The sequence below is a fragment of the Linepithema humile genome, chromosome 1 (genome assembly GCF_040581485.1).
Source record: "Linepithema humile isolate Giens D197 chromosome 1, Lhum_UNIL_v1.0, whole genome shotgun sequence".
NCBI lineage: Eukaryota > Metazoa > Arthropoda > Insecta > Hymenoptera > Formicidae > Linepithema > Linepithema humile.
Genome location: NC_090128.1, coordinates 39809330 through 39831058, shown reverse-complemented (window position 1 = coordinate 39831058; position 21729 = coordinate 39809330). Strand labels below are relative to the sequence as shown.

The window sequence follows — 21729 nt, the reverse complement described above, 5'->3', positions numbered from 1 at the left end:
AACCGCCGCCGCCCTCGGGAATTGAACTCTGGTTACCCGCACGACGACGACGACGACGACGACGACGACGACGACGACGAGGCAAAAGTGACTCGGCTCCCTTCTCTTTGTCCGAATATAACTGTATTTATCTCGATTCGCTCGACTGAATCATCGAAGAACGAGAGAGCGAGGAAACGCGCTCTCGAACCCTCCCTCGATCGAGCGCAAGCTCAAACACGCCCCTCGCCTGAGAGTTTGTCCAACTTTCCAGCGATTCGGTCTCTTTTGTTATCTGTCTCTCTTTTACCTCTCGTCTTTGAGAGATACGAAATTGCGTTGTCACTTCCTTGTAACTTTGTTGTCTTAAGCATCGTTTTACCAGTAAAATCAACTATTCTAGATAACATTATCTGATCGTTGTGGAATTTAAGTGTGAAATTTTAACGCAAATACGGAACACGCCCATACATGTCGATATGTCGCATTCTTCGATTCTCACCACGTCTCATTGTATCACTCTCGACTTATCAAGACGTTGAAAAAATAGCTTGCTAATCGCTCCTCGTAAATTGTTCTGCCGAGATTACGGAATGCAGAATATTTCAGAACGAGCGATAATATCGCGGTGAATTACGCACCGGCTGTGAGTCAAATCTCCGAGCACACTTTCGACCACGAGCGCGGGCGCCAATATTAATAATGCAAAGTGTCCTCGTCGTTACGCCCGGAGCGCTCGGAAACGTCCATTTGAATTCATCGTAGGCGAGACATCCAAATTCATTCGGTGGCGCTCGCATCTATTTAATACATAGAGGCATTTATATGATGACGATGACATGTGGCAGATTTATGAACGGACGAAATAAAAGCCGTCGAGCGAGTGAATTCCTTTTGTTGCCGAAATACTATAAACGAATTGCCCAATAAAGAGCTCGACTGTAAAACCGTTTTATTTTCTTCAACCTTCGGAGTTTTCACTCTTCGATGCTGTGACGTTGAAAATTCTGCTAAATATTGGATAAACGATAATTCGGGCGAAGAATGGAATGGGTAGACATTGTGCGAGGTGAAAAATGCTTTTTCTTAGCATAGAGTCTTTTGAAACATTTTTTTTGCACCCCGGTAATAGTGTAGAGAGGCTTACATATTTTTCACGCAGCAGGAATTATGACACCGGAAATAGGCCTTTCTTTTATGATTAAACGTTCACCTTCGGAACGACACAAGTGACAGAGTGAGCTCGCATTCAAGCGCGCGGAATAGCTGGAATTGCGCTTAGTCAATTAACCATGACTGACGGACACGTCATTTGCATAATACGACTCGTTGAGCAATTAAGTTGCACTCTGTCACTCATATGTCGAGTGCGTGGAATTTCTTTTTCGACGAATGGAATTTCTTCCGTCGCAGTCAACAAATGTTCACGTGATACCATCTGGCGCCCGCATTAATGTTCCGTCGACATTGAATCATTCACCATCCTCTCTTTTCAACTATATAATCTCATTAAACACTATATTAAACACTACGAAATTTTATATCGATCGGAGTGAAATGAATGAATTTGAATTTAATTATAAAACTTGAGATATAAAAAAAAATTTATAAGCTTTTATATGTAAAATACTGTGAAAGAATATATAAAATTACACAGTGTGGAGACTCAAATATTTTCTGTAATGAAATTGTTGCGAAGAAAATCGATCTGACAGCACTTTATCAAAAATTTATTGTGGAATCTATTAATTTTTTTTTAAAGATATAACGTTTTACTGTAGATAACGTTTATTGTATTTTTTCTATAATTATTTAGATTAAAGCCATCTACACACATAATTAGCTACGTCGATTACAAATGAAACTCATTGTCAGTATTGGATTAATGCTATCTACCCGCAGAAGGTTCATTGGCGACTTTCAGAAATATCATTTTTATTTATTGGTTTGATAACTCTATTCGCGTTTAATTGCATTATCAGAGCAGCAAATTGTCAGCGACAGACGAACACTTCGGCGATTATCGCGCGCGGCGAACAATCTCCCGCTATTTTTTTCTTTATTAACACTCGATGTTATTTCTCTCGAATGACGAGAGAAGACGATAGGGCTCGTTCGGGCAATTGCTGCTCGAGTTATCGCTTGATTAATGACCTCGGTCTAATGAAGACGCTTGCCTGAACTTTAATTCGAATGAATCTAATCTCATTTGGCAGGTCGCATTTCCGCGGTTTATTTCCGTTCCATTTTAATCGATCATTGCACCATCGCAGCATTTCGCGAACCAGCGATGCCTCTCGATGTCACTCGATACGCACTTGCACGCGTCCCAAATGATAAAGTGCGTCCTCGTGTTTATCTAAAATTTATGCGAATTTACGATCGTCTCCAAGCTGATAATACGAGAAACGTCGAACGACGCGTCGTTCCGCTTGATTGATCGTAACGAGATATTTGCACCTACTTACGCCAAATAAGTTTTTTTTACTAAAAGTGTTATGCTTTATTTGTATATTTTATTTAGATTAACTGCTTTACTTCACCAATCGATTTTTATAGTAATGGAACTAATATAAAGTTATTGTTTTTAAATACATTCTTCCTGTCGTTTTTTTTTTTCAAAATTTCTTGAAATCTCTAGTTTATAAATAAAGTTGTTTTTATTACAAAAATAGCGAGAATTAAATTTTGCAAAAACTATTGTAAAATAATGTCAAATTTAGAGCACTTTAAATAATTCGTGGTATTCCAAAAATGACATTTTAAAATAACACTGGGTGCTTTCCATTTAGCAACGCAAATCGATAGAAGTATTCTACCTTTGTTGTTCACTGGATGTTGAAAAAAAAAAAACAGAATGACGCTTGTGTCGACTTGTGTCGTCAAATGGAAAGCACCCATTTAAAAATACGACTTGCCACTTATAAAATGTGCCATTTTAGAAATGGCACTTTTAAAATCGGTGGTCTCAAATATCTGTCACACCTCTTTCGGAAATGTTCCGCGATAAGGGCAAGTAATGTGAAAAACGTCTCAATATCGATGACCGTATTTGCCTTATCTGCGGAACGGTATATAAACATGGCGCGCGTAACGCGCGGAGCGCCAAGAGGCGCTAAATGCCTTTCGGATATTCGTATCTACATATCCGTACTTATATACACGCGGCTGATGCACGACGATCGAATAAAATAAATACGACCTCTTTCGGCGCTGTGTATATGTGTGCTCAGCTTTCGAGTTCTGGTAGGTCCGAGATAGGGGATGAAATATTAACACTCCACGCGACCCTATTGGCCCGCTAAAACTCATTCCCGAACTTTGCGCGCGGACACACGTGTGTTACACGAAACAACTCTGATTTATGCGCTCCATCTAATAAATCACGAGTTTCTCGGATGAACAGAAGCACGCGACGAATATTGCCCCGCAACATTGATCGCTGACGTTTCGGACAAAGGTGATTGATTAATAAAAGTTATTTTCATGAAATATTAATTCACGTATTTACACGAAGTGTAATGATATGTTTGCGCGCCCTTTCACAGCGAATTTTCGCTCGTCACTGCTTTGCCCGCTACTTTTCTTTTACAGGAAGATCCATTTTTATCGGATCGGAAAATGACTAGCATTTCTTTCCACTACATTTCCGCGGCGTGAAAATTTTTATGTAATTAACCTTCATCTTATCTTTGAGCACAATAATTAGTTCTCTTGGCGGGATATTAACTTTTAATTAAACTCCAAGAACGCCAGCTATAAGGCAAGAAATTCCTTTTGCGAGAAGTTAAACATCGAAGAAAGAAAACGCGAACAGAGGGTAGATCTGATTCAAAGCGAAAGCTTTTTATCATAAATATTTCACGACGTCCGTTCGCTAGACTCTCGATTCCGTTGGTCATTTTCAATATCAGTAAAATTACTCAAATGCCGAACATTTTGTTTATTTTGAATGCAATAATAATTATTATTGGATAATATCCATGTTAGATAATTTTAAAATTCGTTTGTTCAATATTATGGAATTATAATACTTTGTTCCATGCGAAATGCAATATCCGTTTTTGATTAAGAATTAATAACTTTCTCTCCTATTTTCCGCTGATATATAACATCGTTGAAACATGTAACGTGATCGTGCGTGCGCTTTTGTTAGTAATTATTAACGTTAATGCGAGTATAAATATTAAATATTGAATGTAATCCTATTACGATAATAATTGTTTGAAATATATTGTCTTCCAAATTTCAAGAGTAAAATTAGCGAAGTGCGCAGTGCCGAAGGTTGAAAACTCGCGGTAAACAAATTCGGGTTGAAGGGAAGTAAAAAGTAAGATACAAATTGTGACTGCGAATTGTCCACATCTGCGGTTAAAAAGGATATCCGGCGCTCTTGCGACATCCCGTATATCATTATCGGCATGCGAGCGAAAGAAATCCGTCGCATTGCGTTTGATGCGTGTCCGCGACAACCAACGCGCCGTAAGTTCACGTGCTGTCGGACAAATCCCGTATGTGTTATGACTCGCGAATGCGACGAGCGGAATAGATACGATCTCCCCGGGTGGTAGAAGCCGTTTCCAGGGCCATTTCATGCGCGATTTAACCGCGTTTGTCCACACTCGCGCACAATGTTCGCGAAAGCCCGCTCGTTGCTTCGTCTCTTCATGGCTGGGCGGCGTAGCGAAAAGTCGCGACGTCACACCGTTCGATTATTCGGCCAGGAAGCGTTCGACCGGAAATCGAGACCTTCGCAAATCGTGCTGTCTAAGCAGTTTTAACCGCACTATGTTATTCTCTGCTCAGAATCTGCATACATATATTCGTAATATATTCAATATTGTAAAAATTTTAAATGATTCCGGAAGAAGAAAAAGTGAATTACATATCCGATATTCGTAAATCTGTTTAATTCATTGCCGGGCTGCGAATAAAAAGTACGAAGTATAAAATATTAAAACGTTGCATAGAAAAAATTGTGTCACATTTTTGAAACGCTTTCATAGAATGTAAATTGAATGAATGAATTGTTTAATATTTCTTTAGTCAGAAATTGTGTGTTTGTTTGGATAAAGTTTTATTTTCCACTGATGAACAAGAATTCATCATGTCGCGCATTCACTGTGTAGTTAATTTAAACGTTACATTAAACGATCCGGCAACAGCGGAACCAACTCACGTTCCATAATTAGAATGCTATCAATGACAGAGCTCTGCATAAACGAACTGGCAGGCCACGTGGTTACGACCTCTGTGTTATGCGATCAACCCTTTGCCGCCAGTTGTCATTATACACCACATAGACGAGTACTTGAATGTTTGCGCACACCAAACGCGATAATATATAATAGAAACAGTAACGCTAACATTTCCGGTTATTGTGCTCGATGATTAATTAAATCCACAAATCACAACAAGCGATTGCGCGGAATTTCAGTTTCAATCGACAGTGCTAACTGTTTTGACGTGTTCAATTTGAATGAACTGACAGGGGCGATCGATGACGCACAGATATATTTTTGCAATAATCGCAGAGATACTTTTATCGGATTGAGGAGAACTCTATATATATTTAGCGATTGGTTGATATTTCTTTCGCGAAATATTACTCAAGTATCTCGATCGCTTTGCGATTCTCAATCTCCATACGCTTTTACCGTTCTGTAAACCTTTTTTAAAACTTTATAGGTTTACGAAGCGAGTCGAGACAAAAGCGCAAAACCCGTAATTCGAAACTTTGATCGCGGATTGTATCGAGCTTTGCGCCGCGACTGTTTTCTAGCTATCTCTGTATATATCCGACGGAAAGGAAAAAAACTAACAGAGGCGCTTGTGTATCGAAATCGACGTCGGGATACACGGTTCGTCGGCATTTCGCGGGCGCGCGCACGCAGCACGGTTCAGCGACCACGTGTTTCGCCTATGTTTAGAAAACGTGCCGGACGTTGTTGTCCCTTGGCCGGTGCACCCACGTCGAACCGGCGCCGATCTAAACTCGGAACGATAAACAACAGTTCGTACCTTCCGCTTTGTAAACCCATCGCGGCCCACGCCACGTCGGAGGAGTAAGGAGGCCTTATTTCAGCGTGGGCGGAGATGCCGATCGCGATCCCGCGCTGGACCATTGTTCCGTGGGGTCGCGAAGACGCGTCGTCATGTCGACGTCACTCCCGCCGTCTCGACGGCGATGCCGGATTAGCTTCCTAATTGCATTGCCTCCTCGCGAATTAGAATAGTTGCTAAAGATAGCGATATCGCGTGACTCAGACGAAAGGCTTGGACTTTGAATTCAAGACGAGATCATTGATTTGATTATTGTATTTATAAGAAGTTTTCTAATATCGTTAGATTTACAGATCAAATTAAGGTTTATTGCATAAATAAAATTAATCGGGTGTCAGATCAACTTAATTATAACACTTTATTTATTTATTTCAGGTGTGCATATAAATTAAAAAAGTTTATTAGCGTCAATTTCGCAAATTTCTACACGTTTGTTATGCTTATCCGTTTTCAATGTTTATTTAATTCGGCATTTTGTCAACCCTTTTAATTCCAATTCAATTTCGCTTTCGCGATTACAAGTGCGCGGGCACGCGTTACGGAAGAAGACCCTCGTAAAATCCTGCGTATCGCCCCACACCCGCCGCTATCGTCACGCCGTGGACAAGCCGCGCTTTCCCATGACAACGATCGAAATCTCATTTCGCGCGTAATCGTGTCGAACAATAATAATAATCGGCGCGATAAAAGCCCGCGCGATAAATAATAAATCAACAACGTTGGCCGTCGCGTTTTCGATACCGCCGCCAGACCGCAAATATTCGGCATCGCAGTGCGACGTCCGTTTCGTTACATCGGCGTGCAATCAATTATCCAAAAGAGCGCCGTTTGTCTGCGATAATGAGAGCAGCACGGGGTCGATGCGGCGCCGCACCGCTGTGCGTGCACAAAATGCAAATGCACGCGCCGGTGCATCTCGTGACGCGCCGCATTGTCGCTGCGGGAAAATCGCCCGCAAAACTGTGCGCGGCTCTTCTCGCCTCGGATTAGCATTCCGATTCCCCGACGATCGCGAATCTTCCCCCTCGCGTTTATGCCAGTGGCGTAAAAGGAGAAGGTAGATAAAAGTTGATGTCGTCATATGCCCAATTTTCCCCAACAGAAGGAAAAGAAATTTTTACAATAATAATTCTCTCCTGAAATATTCTCTAAAAACTTTTGATCTTTGAAACACGTAATCACATTTTTTTACATATTTTTTATACTAACATTTATTTTTTTCACGTTATTTTATATATATATATATATATATATATATATATTTTACATATATATATATTGCCACTCGAATTAAAGTTCTTTCAAAATAGTTTATGATAAATTTAAGAAATTCTAATTTATTTCAACTACATCATATAAAGGATGCAATTAAAAATTTTGCAAACTCGAAAAAGCTCTAATTGGAAAAAGTTCCATACGTTTTTTAAAAAGTAAACATTTTTCTCCTATTACCACGCCGCTGCAAAATAAAATAACCGCGAATTTACGCACGCTGCTGGATATAATCCGGCTTGCTTTCCCTCTTTATTTCCGCTTCCCTTCTTTGCCTAAGCGTCGTCGCTCTCCGAGGCTTGTCGCCGCGAAGGCGTACATTCGTATGCGACGCGGCAGGTGAGGAAATACAAGATTCAGTCGTGAGGGAATTAAGGGCGGTAAAGTGGGATTCCCGATAGGATGGTGACGAGAATGGGGCTGAAATTTTTCACTCGGTATCAATTGCAGCTATATCTGTCGACAGAAGATATGGATGAATCCCAATTCGCATGAATCATTATTGGAATACCAATTTCATCCCTTATAAGAAATATCTACCCCATTTTTAAAATTGAAATTCTTTAGGACTGCTAACTTTATTTCTTATCACTTTCAAATTAGCAAGCAAGAGTCATGATCGAATCTATGGTTTTGCAATAATTTTACATGATCGAACCTATCGTTTCTAAAATGTTTTAATTTCCGCTTATCACAACTTTTTTAGAATGTAAATTATCTCGATAAAACGTCTTTCTTTAGGTTGAGAAAGGTTATTTGAATAAATGTATGTGCAAATATTCTGATAGCTTTACAGGAACTGTCGAATCACCATAAGATTGCTGGAATCGGGTCAAGATTGCCTTTGTTATTTTTTTATTCAAATTCGACTACTTATCTTCTGGAAAGAAGTCAAGGTGTATATAAACATAAATTTATTATCTTTGCGTGAAATCAAACAGTAAATCTATCTTACGTGCGCGAGTTTATGTGAATTCATGAACAGACTTCATGACGCTTGTCATGGAGTATATAACATACGCGCCCGAAACGTGCATTTTCGTGTATCTAAGTTATAATGGTCCCGGTAGCCCATGGGTTTAACCAAACCGATTTGAATCTCGAACACGAAGTCTAGATGGCCAGTTCTGAGTAAATCCACGCGCGACGAATACGAATGAACGATCTACGGACTTTTTTTTATCCAGTTTTGACAGATTTATGAGTTCTTTGTATGAATTCTCGCTTTATTTATACTTGACAGGTCAACGTGACATATATCCTTAAAAACACCTCGATGATCCGTTGAATATTAAGTATATTTAATTAATCGCTTGCTTTTCTATAATAATATGACCTCTTTGCAGGAAAAGCATTTTTTATTTAATTAGTGCTTTACATCAAAATATCTTGGTTATCGGGCCATTTAAATTTAATTTAAATTTGACGTGGAAAGACTTGTTAGCGAGCATAGCGGCGTAAGAAGAGTACTAGAATGCTTAACGCGAGAGAAAATCCTGAAAGAGCGGTGAACTCTGGAATGAAAAAGAAGGAACTCGGCCGATTAATTAGCGCAGGTGCGCCTATCCTGAAAATTTCCTGCCTGCCGCGAATAGGTCGACTCACACGAAACTTATTCGATGGTTTGGTTATTTTATGGACCACCTGTTAGAACGAACGCTCTTTACCGTTTCTCGCCGTCTTGTCCTCGACAATCCTCGTCCTCGAGAATCACTCAGCCGCGGGCTTAAATAAGCTTTCATGACACGTGTAGACGAAATTTGGAACGTGCGCCGCTGCGACGTGTTATAAATATAAGGCTTAAGATTCAATGGCCCTCAAGAAGTCCTAAAAAAATACAGCATTTAAAGATCATCGGATGTTTTCTCACTTATTCTCTGATTGATTTGAAATCGATTCTTCCTGAATAGAAATACCTTTAGTATAAATATTTACACTCTTTTCGAGTAATTAAGATTGATTGAAAATAAATCAGACTCTTTAGTCAATTCAATAAACTTTATTCATAGAATTTTTGTTTTTATTTTAAAAATGCAAATTAAAAAAAAAAATAAAATACAAATAAAAATAAGTATAAATAATTGGAATCTCGCAATGAATAATGACTCGCTTCGGTTTTTTATCCGGAGAAAAATTGTTATCAATTCAGTCGAAAGAGTATTGTAAAGAATATGGCGAGAATATTTCGAGCCACCCTGTAGACAAACGATGATCCTTTAAGATCCTTCCCTACCGCGGTGTGCATCATGAGGTCTGCGAGAAGAGGTCACGAACGTCTTCCGGCAGTGAAGATTAACGATGTCTGAGGATCGGTGGACATCGGACGACATACACGGCACACATACACATATACCCGGCGCACTGCTTATCTTCCAGGTGGAGGAGGTCAGGAAGCTTCGTGCTTTACACACGCATCCTGACCACACCGCGTCATTTTCCTCCGTCTAGACGACAACGTCGGCGGAAACCGGCGACGATCCTACTCGTGCAACCAATTGACGTGTCCCTCCCCCTACAAGTCGCATAGGGTAATGCAATATAACACGTGGAAGAGGGTGTCTCCTAGCAACAGTGTGTCTTCTCACCCCGCGTTCTGTCTCGCTCGCGCTCCCTCGCTCCATATCCGAAATCGCTCTGCCGCCCCTAAGCCTCGTCCTAAAGCACCCTAAATCCTGCGCGCACCGCGACAGGACGCACAGGAAAGTTTCGCTCGCCGTGTTGTCGCAGGTGCGTATCTACGACGTACGCGATCCGATTTCATCAGACTTTCGCAGTTTCCGAACTTGCGCGCGTCGCGGAAAGTATTGCGCCGACGGCGCGGAGGATGAGGCGGTATCCCTGCAAGAATTGCATATTTTCTAGGATTTTACATGCTAATGTTGTTGAAAAACACTTGTGTTGCAAGTGCAATTATCCAATTTCATAAAATTATAAAATATTAATATAAATACTGTCGTTTAATAAAATATAACATAATAAGTTTTATTATTTTAAATTGTACGCAAAAAGAAGATGAATAAGTAGTAATTGGTAATTTCATTCTTGTTTCTCTTTTGATTAATGTTTTTCTCAGACATGTAACTTTAAGAACTTATCAAATCCATCATAGCTTTCAACTCTCAAGACTGATTCTCGATAAAACTCTTAAGTGGACATTCGCGTGTACATTCACACTCAGCTTAATCTTCTATAATCGATCATTTTAACTTAAAATAGAAAAAAAATATCAAATGTCTTCAATTAAGGTCGAATCATAGAGAACATAAATCCTATAATTAATTGAAAAACGTAATGATTTATTTGCTTGTGCTTCGTCGCTGCGCCTCCGAGTCGAAGGCGACGAACGAATATCAGCAATTAACGCTGCAGCAACATGATTTTATCTCTGTCACGATTTTCGAATATACAATTTTTATCTCTCGTCTATTTCCGTGGCGCGTAGACGCCGTGGACTGCATCAGTTTGTGCCAGCGCACCCGGTAGCTACCGGTCGGATATGGACTGTGGATCGATGGCTATCCCGACGGTTTGAATATTTCAATTCGCGTGTGCAATTGCGCTTACGAATGCAGTAAGAGTGAAGTTTCTTGGCGTCTCTAAGACGGGATTATATAGTTGCCCTATAAAAAAGATTACTGCACGATGAGTTGGAAACGATCGCTGTATAATAAGACGAATATAAATAGATATTGCACGAGACATGATTGAAGTGGGGTGAGATAGAAACAGAAAAGAAAATATATATTCAAAATATAAATAATATGTAAAAATTTGTTCTAATATTCTCTCTCTTATATATTTCTTGCGCACTTTTATAAATTATGGACTAATTTGTTTCTAGTAAAAGATAAAAATATAAAAGATAGAAATTGAAATGAAATAATGCAAATAATATTGAAAAATATTTGAGTTTTATCCGAAATGCATTTTTCAATCTGCAATGCAAATAAACTTTGCGATATTAACCATTTTAGAGGTAAATAAGATAGATTAAGTAACCATTTTATTGTAGATAGTTTGTTCTTTGAAACCCATGTAGCGTATTCTTATCAGGCGTAGGCTTATCTTAAGGTATTGGAAATCTTACTTAAATTTTACTCATATCGGAGATACAATCACGCAAAAACAGCAGAGCCGAGTCAACTTGAAACATTTTTGTCGCCGACCTCGCAATCGAAGTGACCCTCACGCATGAACCACCCCGTTGATGGCATCGACCCAGAAGGGTCCCCGTGCGTGTGCGTGTACATTTACGTACACGTTTGTGTGTGTGTGTGTGTGTGTGTGTGTGTGTGTGTGTGTGTGTGTGTGTGTGTGTGTGTGTGTGTGTGTGTGTGCCCACGGCCGCTCGGTTCGCAGGCCAGGCCCGCCTTCGATTATCGAGCGCAAACGAGTTTCGATTTTCAGCGACCGTGGGGTGCCACGTGAAACTTCACAGGCGCGTCTTTCTTTCACAGCCGCTGCCGTATGTATACATGTCGCCATTGAGACGCGCGTGCGAGGGGATGCGTGGTGGAGCGTGTCGGAAAAAGCTTCCGCTCCCCTCTGCGTTTACCCACGTGCTCCCGCAATTATCGTGAGAGATCGTTAGTTTCGTTTGTCAGCCGTGCATTTTCGCTTGTGAATCGCGTGAAAAGCGTGTCGTTTGCGGCATGTCCGGTGCGAATCCTGTCGCCGAATCGTTTACATCGTTCGAAGCGTGTAGACTCGCGCGCGAAAAGGGCGAAAGGGCATCCTCTTCTCGCGGAATACGGACAAGAAGGCATCACGGGACGGATTTGACGGCCGTCGGTAAATATTTAACAAGGATTCGCGACGGGACGGCATAATGGCGAATACTCGGAAGCGTACGCCCCGCCGCGCGCGGTTATGGTCGTCGTTCCCTCGTAATAGCAAGCGCAAAAAGATTCCCCAGGGACACATTATTCTGTTTAGCGGACGGACGAGCTCGCGAAACGATCCGTATTTGTCGCCGGCGATCAATCTTGCAGCATATGATATACGACAATATTATTATTGCGTTACTTTAAATGTCAATCATATTTTTGAGAGATAAACACGAATTTTAATTAGGAAGCAGTTTAGAAATAATTTGTGAATACAGAAATCAGAAAAATTAAAGTGAAAATTAATGCAAGGGGATTACTGGAAAGCTACATTCCACATTTGTACACCTTCTACATTTGCAGCAGCGATTGTGCAGTATTTTATATAAAAACAGATTTGGGTTGAATTTAGATAAAATAGAGCGCAACTTTCTCATTGAAATCTGCTTCCCTTCTGCCATTTCCTTCGAAGCTATTCATGCTTATCGCTGCAACTGCGACAATACGGTTGAACGTTATTTTTCTTATCTTTATCAAGGAGGAAGTAACTACGTAACGTCGTATCGAACTTCGAAAAGAGACGATCAAAAGGACGGAGGCGCTCAAACATAACCGTTTGGCATCCACGACTGCTATGTTCCGATCGCATCGCCGACTTCCTGTCGGAAATTCCAGTTTTCCCGAAGGAAGTGATTTAAGGGTCCACCATCTCTTGCCCTCCCGCCCTCCTATCCCTCTCCTCCTTCTCGAAGTTGTAGATGGGTGGTTGACGAGGGTGTAAGGAAAGGAGCGCCGGGGATTTCATAGACTCCATGGAGATTCCTGTCGTGTCGGTTGCCACGCAAATATTTGGCATCCGCGAGACCGAGCCTCCATTAATTTCCGCCCTATTTTCAATTTCAGCCAAGACGCTTTACTTTGCCACACGAAACAGCCATCGCCGCCAATCTCGTCGTTCCCGCGTCTCCTCGCTGCTGCACTCCCCTCCCTCCTCCTCTCTGGTTCTTTGGAGATCCGCAAATATTTAGGGGTTGCAAACGCCGGGGGAGTTCCGTCGCTCGTTCTCCACGGTGGATGCTCGCGGCGGAACTTACTTGATGTTGTTGCCATTTGTATTTCGCGGCGATGAATGCCGGGCCGTATACGGAATTTTCATCGGCGGATTCTTTGCGACTTCGGGCGAACTTCTTCTCGACGAAAATCCTCGGCATCAATCGTCTCAGAGTTATAAGAGATGAAAAGTTCGAGAGTTCGGCTATATAAGTTTGAAACACGTAAATAAAACCTCACTTTTCAATCGATCTCCAGAGAATTTATTTTTTGAAAAACTTTATTTTATTATTACTATTGCGATATCGAATTAAAAAAATTCTCAGGGTTTAAAAAGAAGAGATATATATGTGTATTTATTTTTTCGAAGATAATATTCCGTTTGCTTACTTTTGCATTGCACTTTAAAGATACATAACTGCTGTTATTTATTAGCAGATTATTTGTTTAAAAAACACAACGGTGAAGAATTAGCTAGAAAATAAAAAAATCAACCTCTCGATACATGCATGAACAAAACGAGTATCACAGAGAAACGTGCACTGTGTACCATAATTTAACTTTAAAATGCAATCATCGCGAATAGTGTGTGAAAAAAAAAAAAAATTCGCGGTGGTCTGTCTTGTTAGCTAAATATTTCGAGCAAATCACAAATGTGCGTACGATTGCACATGTTAGCTTCCGGTTATTATTAACGACAGAAATATTCACGACAGTTCAAACATAATATTATATATCTTTCGTACATTACAATAATTATAATTTTTCTTAATTAAACTTAAACATTGGGTTTTATTTAAGAGGAAATAATTAAAATTAATACATATATCAAATGTACATAATTCTTCAAACGCAGTAATATAATTCTGCAATTTATTAATTTAACAAATTTTTAATAAAACCGGAATATATGCGGAATTTATTCGCTTTACTTGAAATTTTAATACAAACTTCACGTTCTATCAATATTGCTGCTATTTTTCGCTCTCGTGCAGTTTTAATTGAATTAATAAGTAAATTAGTAAGAAAAATTCGCTACACATCCACGTCGTTAGATATACACGGAACGTCGTGTAAATTCACGATACGCCACTTCCTCCCAATTCGTCATCCTTATCACTGTATTTTTAACCTCGCGACACGTATGGCGTCCCTCTATGCGTTCTTGCGCGTACATACACCCTCGACATTAATCCTGAGGTTTCACACATCCGTCGCGACATTGCGAAATTAATCTCAGGATACGTATATTGTTTTGGTCGGCGCGATTAATTTACATTCGCGTGATCCGCTGCGCGCGCGAGTTTTATTTTTTATTAGCGAGAGAAATGCGCGACGTAGAGACATTAAATATGTCTCTCGAGATTCTCGAGACTCTTGTGCGTGCGCCACGTGTGCGCGATATGATTTACCTACGCATGGCGGAATTTGTTCGTAATTAGTCATCCTTATCAATGCACTTAGCGTCTGCATTTTTTTTTTCTTTCTTTTCCCCTTTTATTCTCGGAGAGATTTCGAAAATAGACGATATTATCACCGTTAACCGGTCACGGCAGTTATAGAAATTATGACGTCAAAAGCGAGAAACCAAATGCAATTTTTCTGAAAAGTAATTGGAAAAATTCACGCCAAATCGCGTTTTATAAAACTTATTAAAAATTATTGAATTCCAACTGCAATTAAAAATTATTAAATTTTCAATTTCTAGCGTCAAATTTGTTTATTTATTTGTTAAAATAAAAATTCTGAAAATCAATAGTTGTCGCCTTTTGGTCAACTCAGATTTATTTTAATTTTATTCTTAACTTTGGGATCAGACGTTTTTCGCGAATACATGTACTCGCAGAACATTTTGTTTCGCTTTTTCATCGGGCATGAATACTGCACCATAATACACGAGATACCGCCGCATCGCAGGATCGGATTTCGCGGTCGTCATTTGGGGGAATCCACTTACAATGGAAATTTCTCCATTTCCCGGCGTGGCGTTTTGCATGCTTCGTGCCGAGAAAGCTCGCGAGGTCCGATACCTCGATATTGACAATTATCGTCTGGCAAATACACGACCGCTGTTCGCGCGCGCGCGCGCTCCCTCGCCTATAAATATTTATTGGCACGTCAATATTCCGATTCCATTAGTGGAATTACCTTGAGTTAGCACATACTCGCTCGATTGTAAAGCAAATATATGCAGTGTTGTTGTTGTGGATCTGGCGATATCCGCGAACTAGTCTTTATTGAAAAAATGGGTTGACTTTATTTGTAAGAATTGCGAAGATCTTCGGAAGTAACGCAAAGTGAACTATCAGAAAGACATCCCGAAGAAGTGCAGAGTGAATATTTTCCCCAATCTCAGAATTATTTATAAAGAAATTTGAACCTAATTATTCCATTATTCTATTTTTTATTTTTTTATTCCTTTAAGTTATTTATATAAATCGATAAAGATAATATTTTTATCATAGTTCTTAATTAGATCGTTAAAAAATAACTTGATTTTATAAGAAAATTATTCTTTGCAGATCTCATTTTCTTTACATAATTTTTTATTACACAGCATGCTGCAATCTTTTTTTTTATAAAAGTACGTATTTTAAACGAGATAGCAATCGATATTAAAAATAACAATGATTTAAATAAGTCTTTTTAGGTATTTACGAGCGCAATCGGTTATCAAGCAGAAAAAAATGGAATGAAGTATTTAACGGAAACGGTCGATTTGTCCCGCCGATCGACGGCATGCTCTTCAAACGGGACGAGAGTAATTGTTTTAAATGCACATATATGCGGATTGATTTCGTGCTGCAGCGCGGATTTTGCATTGATGGTAATTTATTCTGACTATAACTGCGAGCGTTTCCAAAAAGCACAATTAAAAATTGTCGAAGGCAACCTATTTTCTATTCGAAAATAGAGAAGCAGCGTGTAGCGGTCAAAAATACGATAAGAGGAAATATTATTATTGTTAAAAACAAATTTTTAATTGAAAAGCCGTAAATTAATGAAGCGTACAACGTGTTAAAAACTTGTCAGATATTAATTGGACATTTAACTGAAGAAATTTAAGTATAACTTTTAATATTTTTAAAGCCGTTGCATGCAAAGTGTCGTTTACATTTCTTATTATGTTTCATAACAGCGCGACGCGTGAAAAGACGTGTTTTTCTCGGTAAACGGGAGCGTTGCGAAAAAAGCGTCTTGTTACTGCGGAAAGTGTTGCAATTCGATTACGAGTCAACTCTTCGGCGGAAAGATGGCCTGCGGTGACACGCAGATGCGCCAATTTTCCGGAAGAAACGGGAAATGGCGAATTGAATTTGATCGCGCGCGTAGTCAATTGTACAGAACCATGCGAATACAGTATATATTCTCAAGATATACATGTATATATGTGTATGTATATTATACATGCTGAGCTATTGGTTTCCCGCGTACTATTGTGATAGTGAACTGTCCTAAGCTCTGTAATTACTTTCATTGCATCTCTTTCAATCTTGTATGTTCGATACACAGCGACGCCGTAATTAATTAAAGCTTCGAATTAAATTCCTTCGCTGTCTTCATGAACACAAGACGTTCCATTGATTTTATCCAACGAGTTTGCCGACCATAGTTTCCCCCCACAAAATTGTTCACCAACCAATATCGCTTTCCTGACCTTCCACGCATGAGGTCCTTTCTTCTTTTTTTTTTTTTTTTATCAGGTACGATCGCGTAAATTATAAACGCTGATCGATAACGGGAACATGACGAAACGGAGACGAGCGCAAAGACTGACCTTTCGTATATAAAAAAAAGGTAAATAAATGAAGAGGCAAAGCGAGAAAACGATCGTCGCTCGCTCGAATTAATCCGGAGTTAATCGGCCGTTAAGCCTGTTCGGTGAACGATGGCGGTGCATCGGCACGTGTATACGTCGCACCACTCTCGGGACAAATCGATCCTGGAACTGACCTAAGTTAGAGACCGTCCCCGCTCGCTGAAGGTAAAAAGGACCATAAATCAAGCATATTGAAGAGATTGCGCACAGCTGTTTAACTTGGTTGAAATACGGATTTTGAGACTTCTGACGAAGCAAAAATTTCGTCGATAATCTCGGTTAATTTGTCGAAAATATTGACACAGTTTCAGTCTAGACGCATGGCAATCGATTATAAGATCTATTTTTCTACATTCTATTTTTTGATGCGTGTATTCTAGGTAAAATGCTTATATATAATTTATAAGACGAATAATAATTATCTCCGTTATATTGAGATCACTATGCAATTAAACACAAAAATAACAAAGGTTCGAAATAAAGTGTTATTAAGGATAAGAGATTATTCTATGCTATATGATGCTATTTCCTTTTTTCGTTGATTTACATTCTTCGTATATGCAACATATCTTAAATTTAAATAAATGTTATCAATAACATCTAATTAAAATAGGAATAAAATAATAGTCAGACATTTATAATTATTTATAACAGAAAAATTCGAGTGCCTTAACAATTTATTTTATTCTAATTGTTTGGAACTAAGTTCAAAACTAAATATTGTTTTAGTTATTCGTTATGCCATTTAGTTGTCTGAATCACTATACAATTTTCTGCAGTTTATCTTATTGTTAGGTACAAAAATGATCTAAGCTCTAATCTTATAATTAAAAAAAAAAAATATATTCTTTTTATTTCAATTATTTAAGATATTTAACAATTATGAAGAAACTTTGTGAAACCGTTTGTCTTGGAAGTGCGCCACGACGGATATCTCGGCGTCTCAGTGGCGTCGCGACGTCGCTAACAAACGACGGCAGTGGCATAGCCCTGTTACGCTTTGCCCGGAGCTTTTACGCGCGCCTCGTCGGAGCTTTTACCCATGCTGCGAGCTCTTCGGGAGCGCTTTTAACAGCCTTCGAACCACCGCGCCGGCTCCCTTCTCTCTCTTGTTCTATAACCCCTTTTAACACCGACCCGTACACGGACGGCGACGTGTCGAGAGATTTATCGTACCTGTATATTGCGAGGCATCTTAATCGCTCGTGAAAGCCGCGGCGCGTGAGCTTTCGCGAAGTCTTCCCTCGATTTTCCCGGCTTGTTCGCACGAGCCGCGATTCCCGAATGGGATATTACGGATATTAGATTCCACGGGATAGCGGAATGTATTCATGCTCTCGAGAAAGAAGATCAGTTTTGGAGGACGCTAGGGAACTTTTTACTACGAATTTTTAACGCGTAAACACGTACGACAATTATTAAAAGACGTTATATAAATATTTATAAAATAATTTTATTCTTAACGAAATATATCTTATCTAATTTATCGCGACTGATAGGAAAATGTATATAAACATTTTATTATAACTTGACGTTATCATAAAATTTTATTTGTCCAAGCACTAGTTACTTTATTTATTCCAAATTTCACGGCGATTGTAAAATCGCCAGTTTTGCGCTGACGAAGAAAAAGAAACCGATTTCAACGTCGTCAATAGTTTCTCTCTAATATGTCGCCCCGTCTTTTTCAGTATTTTAGTATTTCCGAGCAAACCACGTACTTATCGATCCGGACGATTTTGCCGGAAGTCAGCCGGTCGTTACCCTCGATCGCCTTTATCAACCCTTATAGCTACATCACTTGTCCGCCAATACCGGACGGTCTAAGCTAATTTTATACCCACTCCCCCGCGTTCCCAACAAACCCCTCCCCCCTCTCGCTCATTGGGAACTTTGAGACACGTTGTAAAAGTAATCCCGATTCATTTCCGCGGGATTGCCCATGTCATTCTTTTCTCTTTCTCCTCTTACCCCTATCCAGCTCGCCGCAACCCCCCGTCCATCGATGCAAAGAGTTAACGAGAAAAGTAATCCAATTTTGATCCAGCAACGGAGAGTAACCCGATCGGGACGCGCAGTTGCTTCGTATCGCGCTACGGCATTTCTGTTGTCGAGGATAAATTCTGAAGATGTATCTCAATTGTAAGATATCGTGACCAATTATGCTCCACATTGCATCGCTTAATCATTTATTTGATTCTACATTTCGAAACAATTACTACATCTGTAAACTTTAATTATGTAATTATACTTACCAAAAAAATCTTTTATTGCAATATCAACTCATTTAGTTACTGTAGATGCAGTTAATCTTTTTTTTTTTTGTTTCTAGAAGACGTTAATTTGATAATTTTTATTTTACTTCTATTTTATCGAATAGACAAAGTATTCTAATTTGTTTCGCACAAACGCACGCGAACACAAACGCACACACTTACCGTAACGGAAAGAATTTATAAAGGAAAAGCAATATCACAGGAAAAGACTTCGGTGAAGTCAAGTCAAGTCCCATAAGGAGTTCAGCTCCTACATGTTTATCTGCGACACTCATGGGAAAATCGTGCACAGCGACGAATCTGTGTCGCGTGTGCAACGTCGCCGGAGAATTTGATCTCACCAGGGAACTTAACTAAGTTATATACGTCTCGAAACACGATTTCATCCTAGATTTTAGCTGATCTGCTTCGCTCACGATGACGACATTGGCGATGTTAGACGGCTAAATTATCATTTGAACCGCGAGCTCAATTGAGCTGTACGACTTCTCATATTCTGCAAAATTGTGCTAGCCGTTCTTATTATGATTACTTTACTGATAACATTACAAATAACAGAATGATATAAACAATATAATGATTGAATCGCTATTATTTTCTTTTTACACGTACGTACGTATATTTTTCAATTCTGTTAAGCCACAAGTAATGAGTGCCATTCAGCTAAGCTAAGAGGATTAAAACGGTGACGAATCCGGTAATTACTTCGTGAAGTGTTGCAAAGGATTACGAGCGACCGTGAACACTGCGACGCGTGAAAGGCTGCGCGTGTGCGTGTGCGTTTTAAACAGCCGTGCGACAACGAGCGACCGAATTTACCTCCGAATTTACCCTCGGCGTATCCGAGTGCCCTCGAGGTAGCGCCGACCCCTTCTTTCATTGGACGGATCGTTTCATCCCCAAAAATGCGCGCGTTATTCGTGCCGACCGCCCCGAAACGGTAATCACGAAGTTGAAGGAGAGAGTCGCGCGAGAGGCGGCAGACGAGGGGGGATGGGAAAAGCCCGCGGGATGTTTCCTGTTTCGTGCCTAACAATGGCACTTTTCTCCGGGCGATTTCCATCCATCGCGTTCGTGAGAACGATTTTCATCCATCCGCGGATTCGAGCAACGATGAATTTCAGGTGTTCCGGCATGCCCGATTAACCTTTTTAACCCGTCGTCTTCTGCGCGATAAGCATGGTGATTTATTCGTTCGCATCGTCGAATGCGACAAATTAATCGAAAATTGACATCGTGAATTTTTATTTCAAATTCGAGCATTGATTTTACTAGAAAATGAAAAAATCTATACATATTTATTTCTCAACTATTTGTATATCTTATAATAGCAGTGTTTCTCAATTGTATTTTTGTATCTGTCAGTTTTTTTTTTTTTTTTTTTAATTGTAATCAAGAATCGAGGTTAAGGAAATTGCTTTCGAAGCAAGTTTGAAATTACTGCTAACTGTGTGTTTTAAGTAAACAGCAGCTTCGCAGCAAACAAGAGGCGCTTATAACGAGTACAGTAATTTCTGCGCTTAATTTGGAACTTGACACTCGTTAATGCAAACATGCGAGCATGTAGAAGTGCGTTCCTTCACAAGCGCGGGAAAACAATGTTTTGGCGCGTTCTCCGCAAACCCGAAGCGCTTTGTGTACGTAGCCGTTGTCTCTCGGATTCTGAAAACTAAATTGCATTTGCCGGAACTCTCGACGAGCATCTTGCGCCGGGGCTGCAAGTATTCCTTCTTCAAACACACTCGAGTTGCGGTATATATCGTAAAAACATTTCGCTCGCCATTGTTTCCCTTTTCGTTCCCTGCTTTCGTATCGACAAGAAACCGACGATCGACGATGAATGCGGTAGCAAAACTTTTATTCTACAACTTTCAGTTTGTTTAGTATTTAATTGAAAATAATTTAGACTGCTAATTTATTTCTGTCGATAGGTCAGCCGCTTGGATTGCTCCATTCTTACAATATTTATTTATTACATAATTATTTTTTAACACAGCCACAACAGATGTATTTTGTTGAATATATTGAAATTTCGTAAACACACAAGAGAAGGAAATGTTATTTGAAAACATATTTTGCTTTGATACGGCAGAACGCTTATATTGTGTTATTCGCGATCGAGTGCGCCGATTGCTTTACAGTCTTTACAGAATATTGTCGATTAATCTGTATTTTTTTTTCTTGTCTGTTTACAGCGAAGGAACTGAAAATATGCGGCAGCGCAAGAAGCGGCGGCGAGGTGTGCTGCTCGGCCGACATGGAATTGAGACTACAGGCACGGGCACGCGACAAGCACGAGAAGATCATAAAAGATACTCTCCAGAGACTGCACCAAGTCCTGTTTTCGCGAGGAATCAAGTTCCACAGTGAGTAGCGCTTATATTTTCCCGATTCTATCGATAAAAGAACGTCCAGTGCGTGACGCGCACTGCGACGTCCGATG

General features: G+C 39.8%; 1 protein-coding gene across 1 annotated transcript in view; it reads left to right on the top strand.

Moving 5' to 3' along the window:
* dlp (dally-like) overlaps window positions 1-21729 on the top strand; it is a 117290-nt gene that overhangs the window by 78385 nt on the left and 17176 nt on the right. Inside the window, exon 2 of the mRNA XM_012376917.2 lies at window positions 21482-21652. Coding sequence (XP_012232340.1) covers window positions 21544-21652 — 109 coding nt within the window. The 5' untranslated portion in view covers window positions 21482-21543. The remainder of the gene's footprint in view (window positions 1-21481; window positions 21653-21729) is intronic.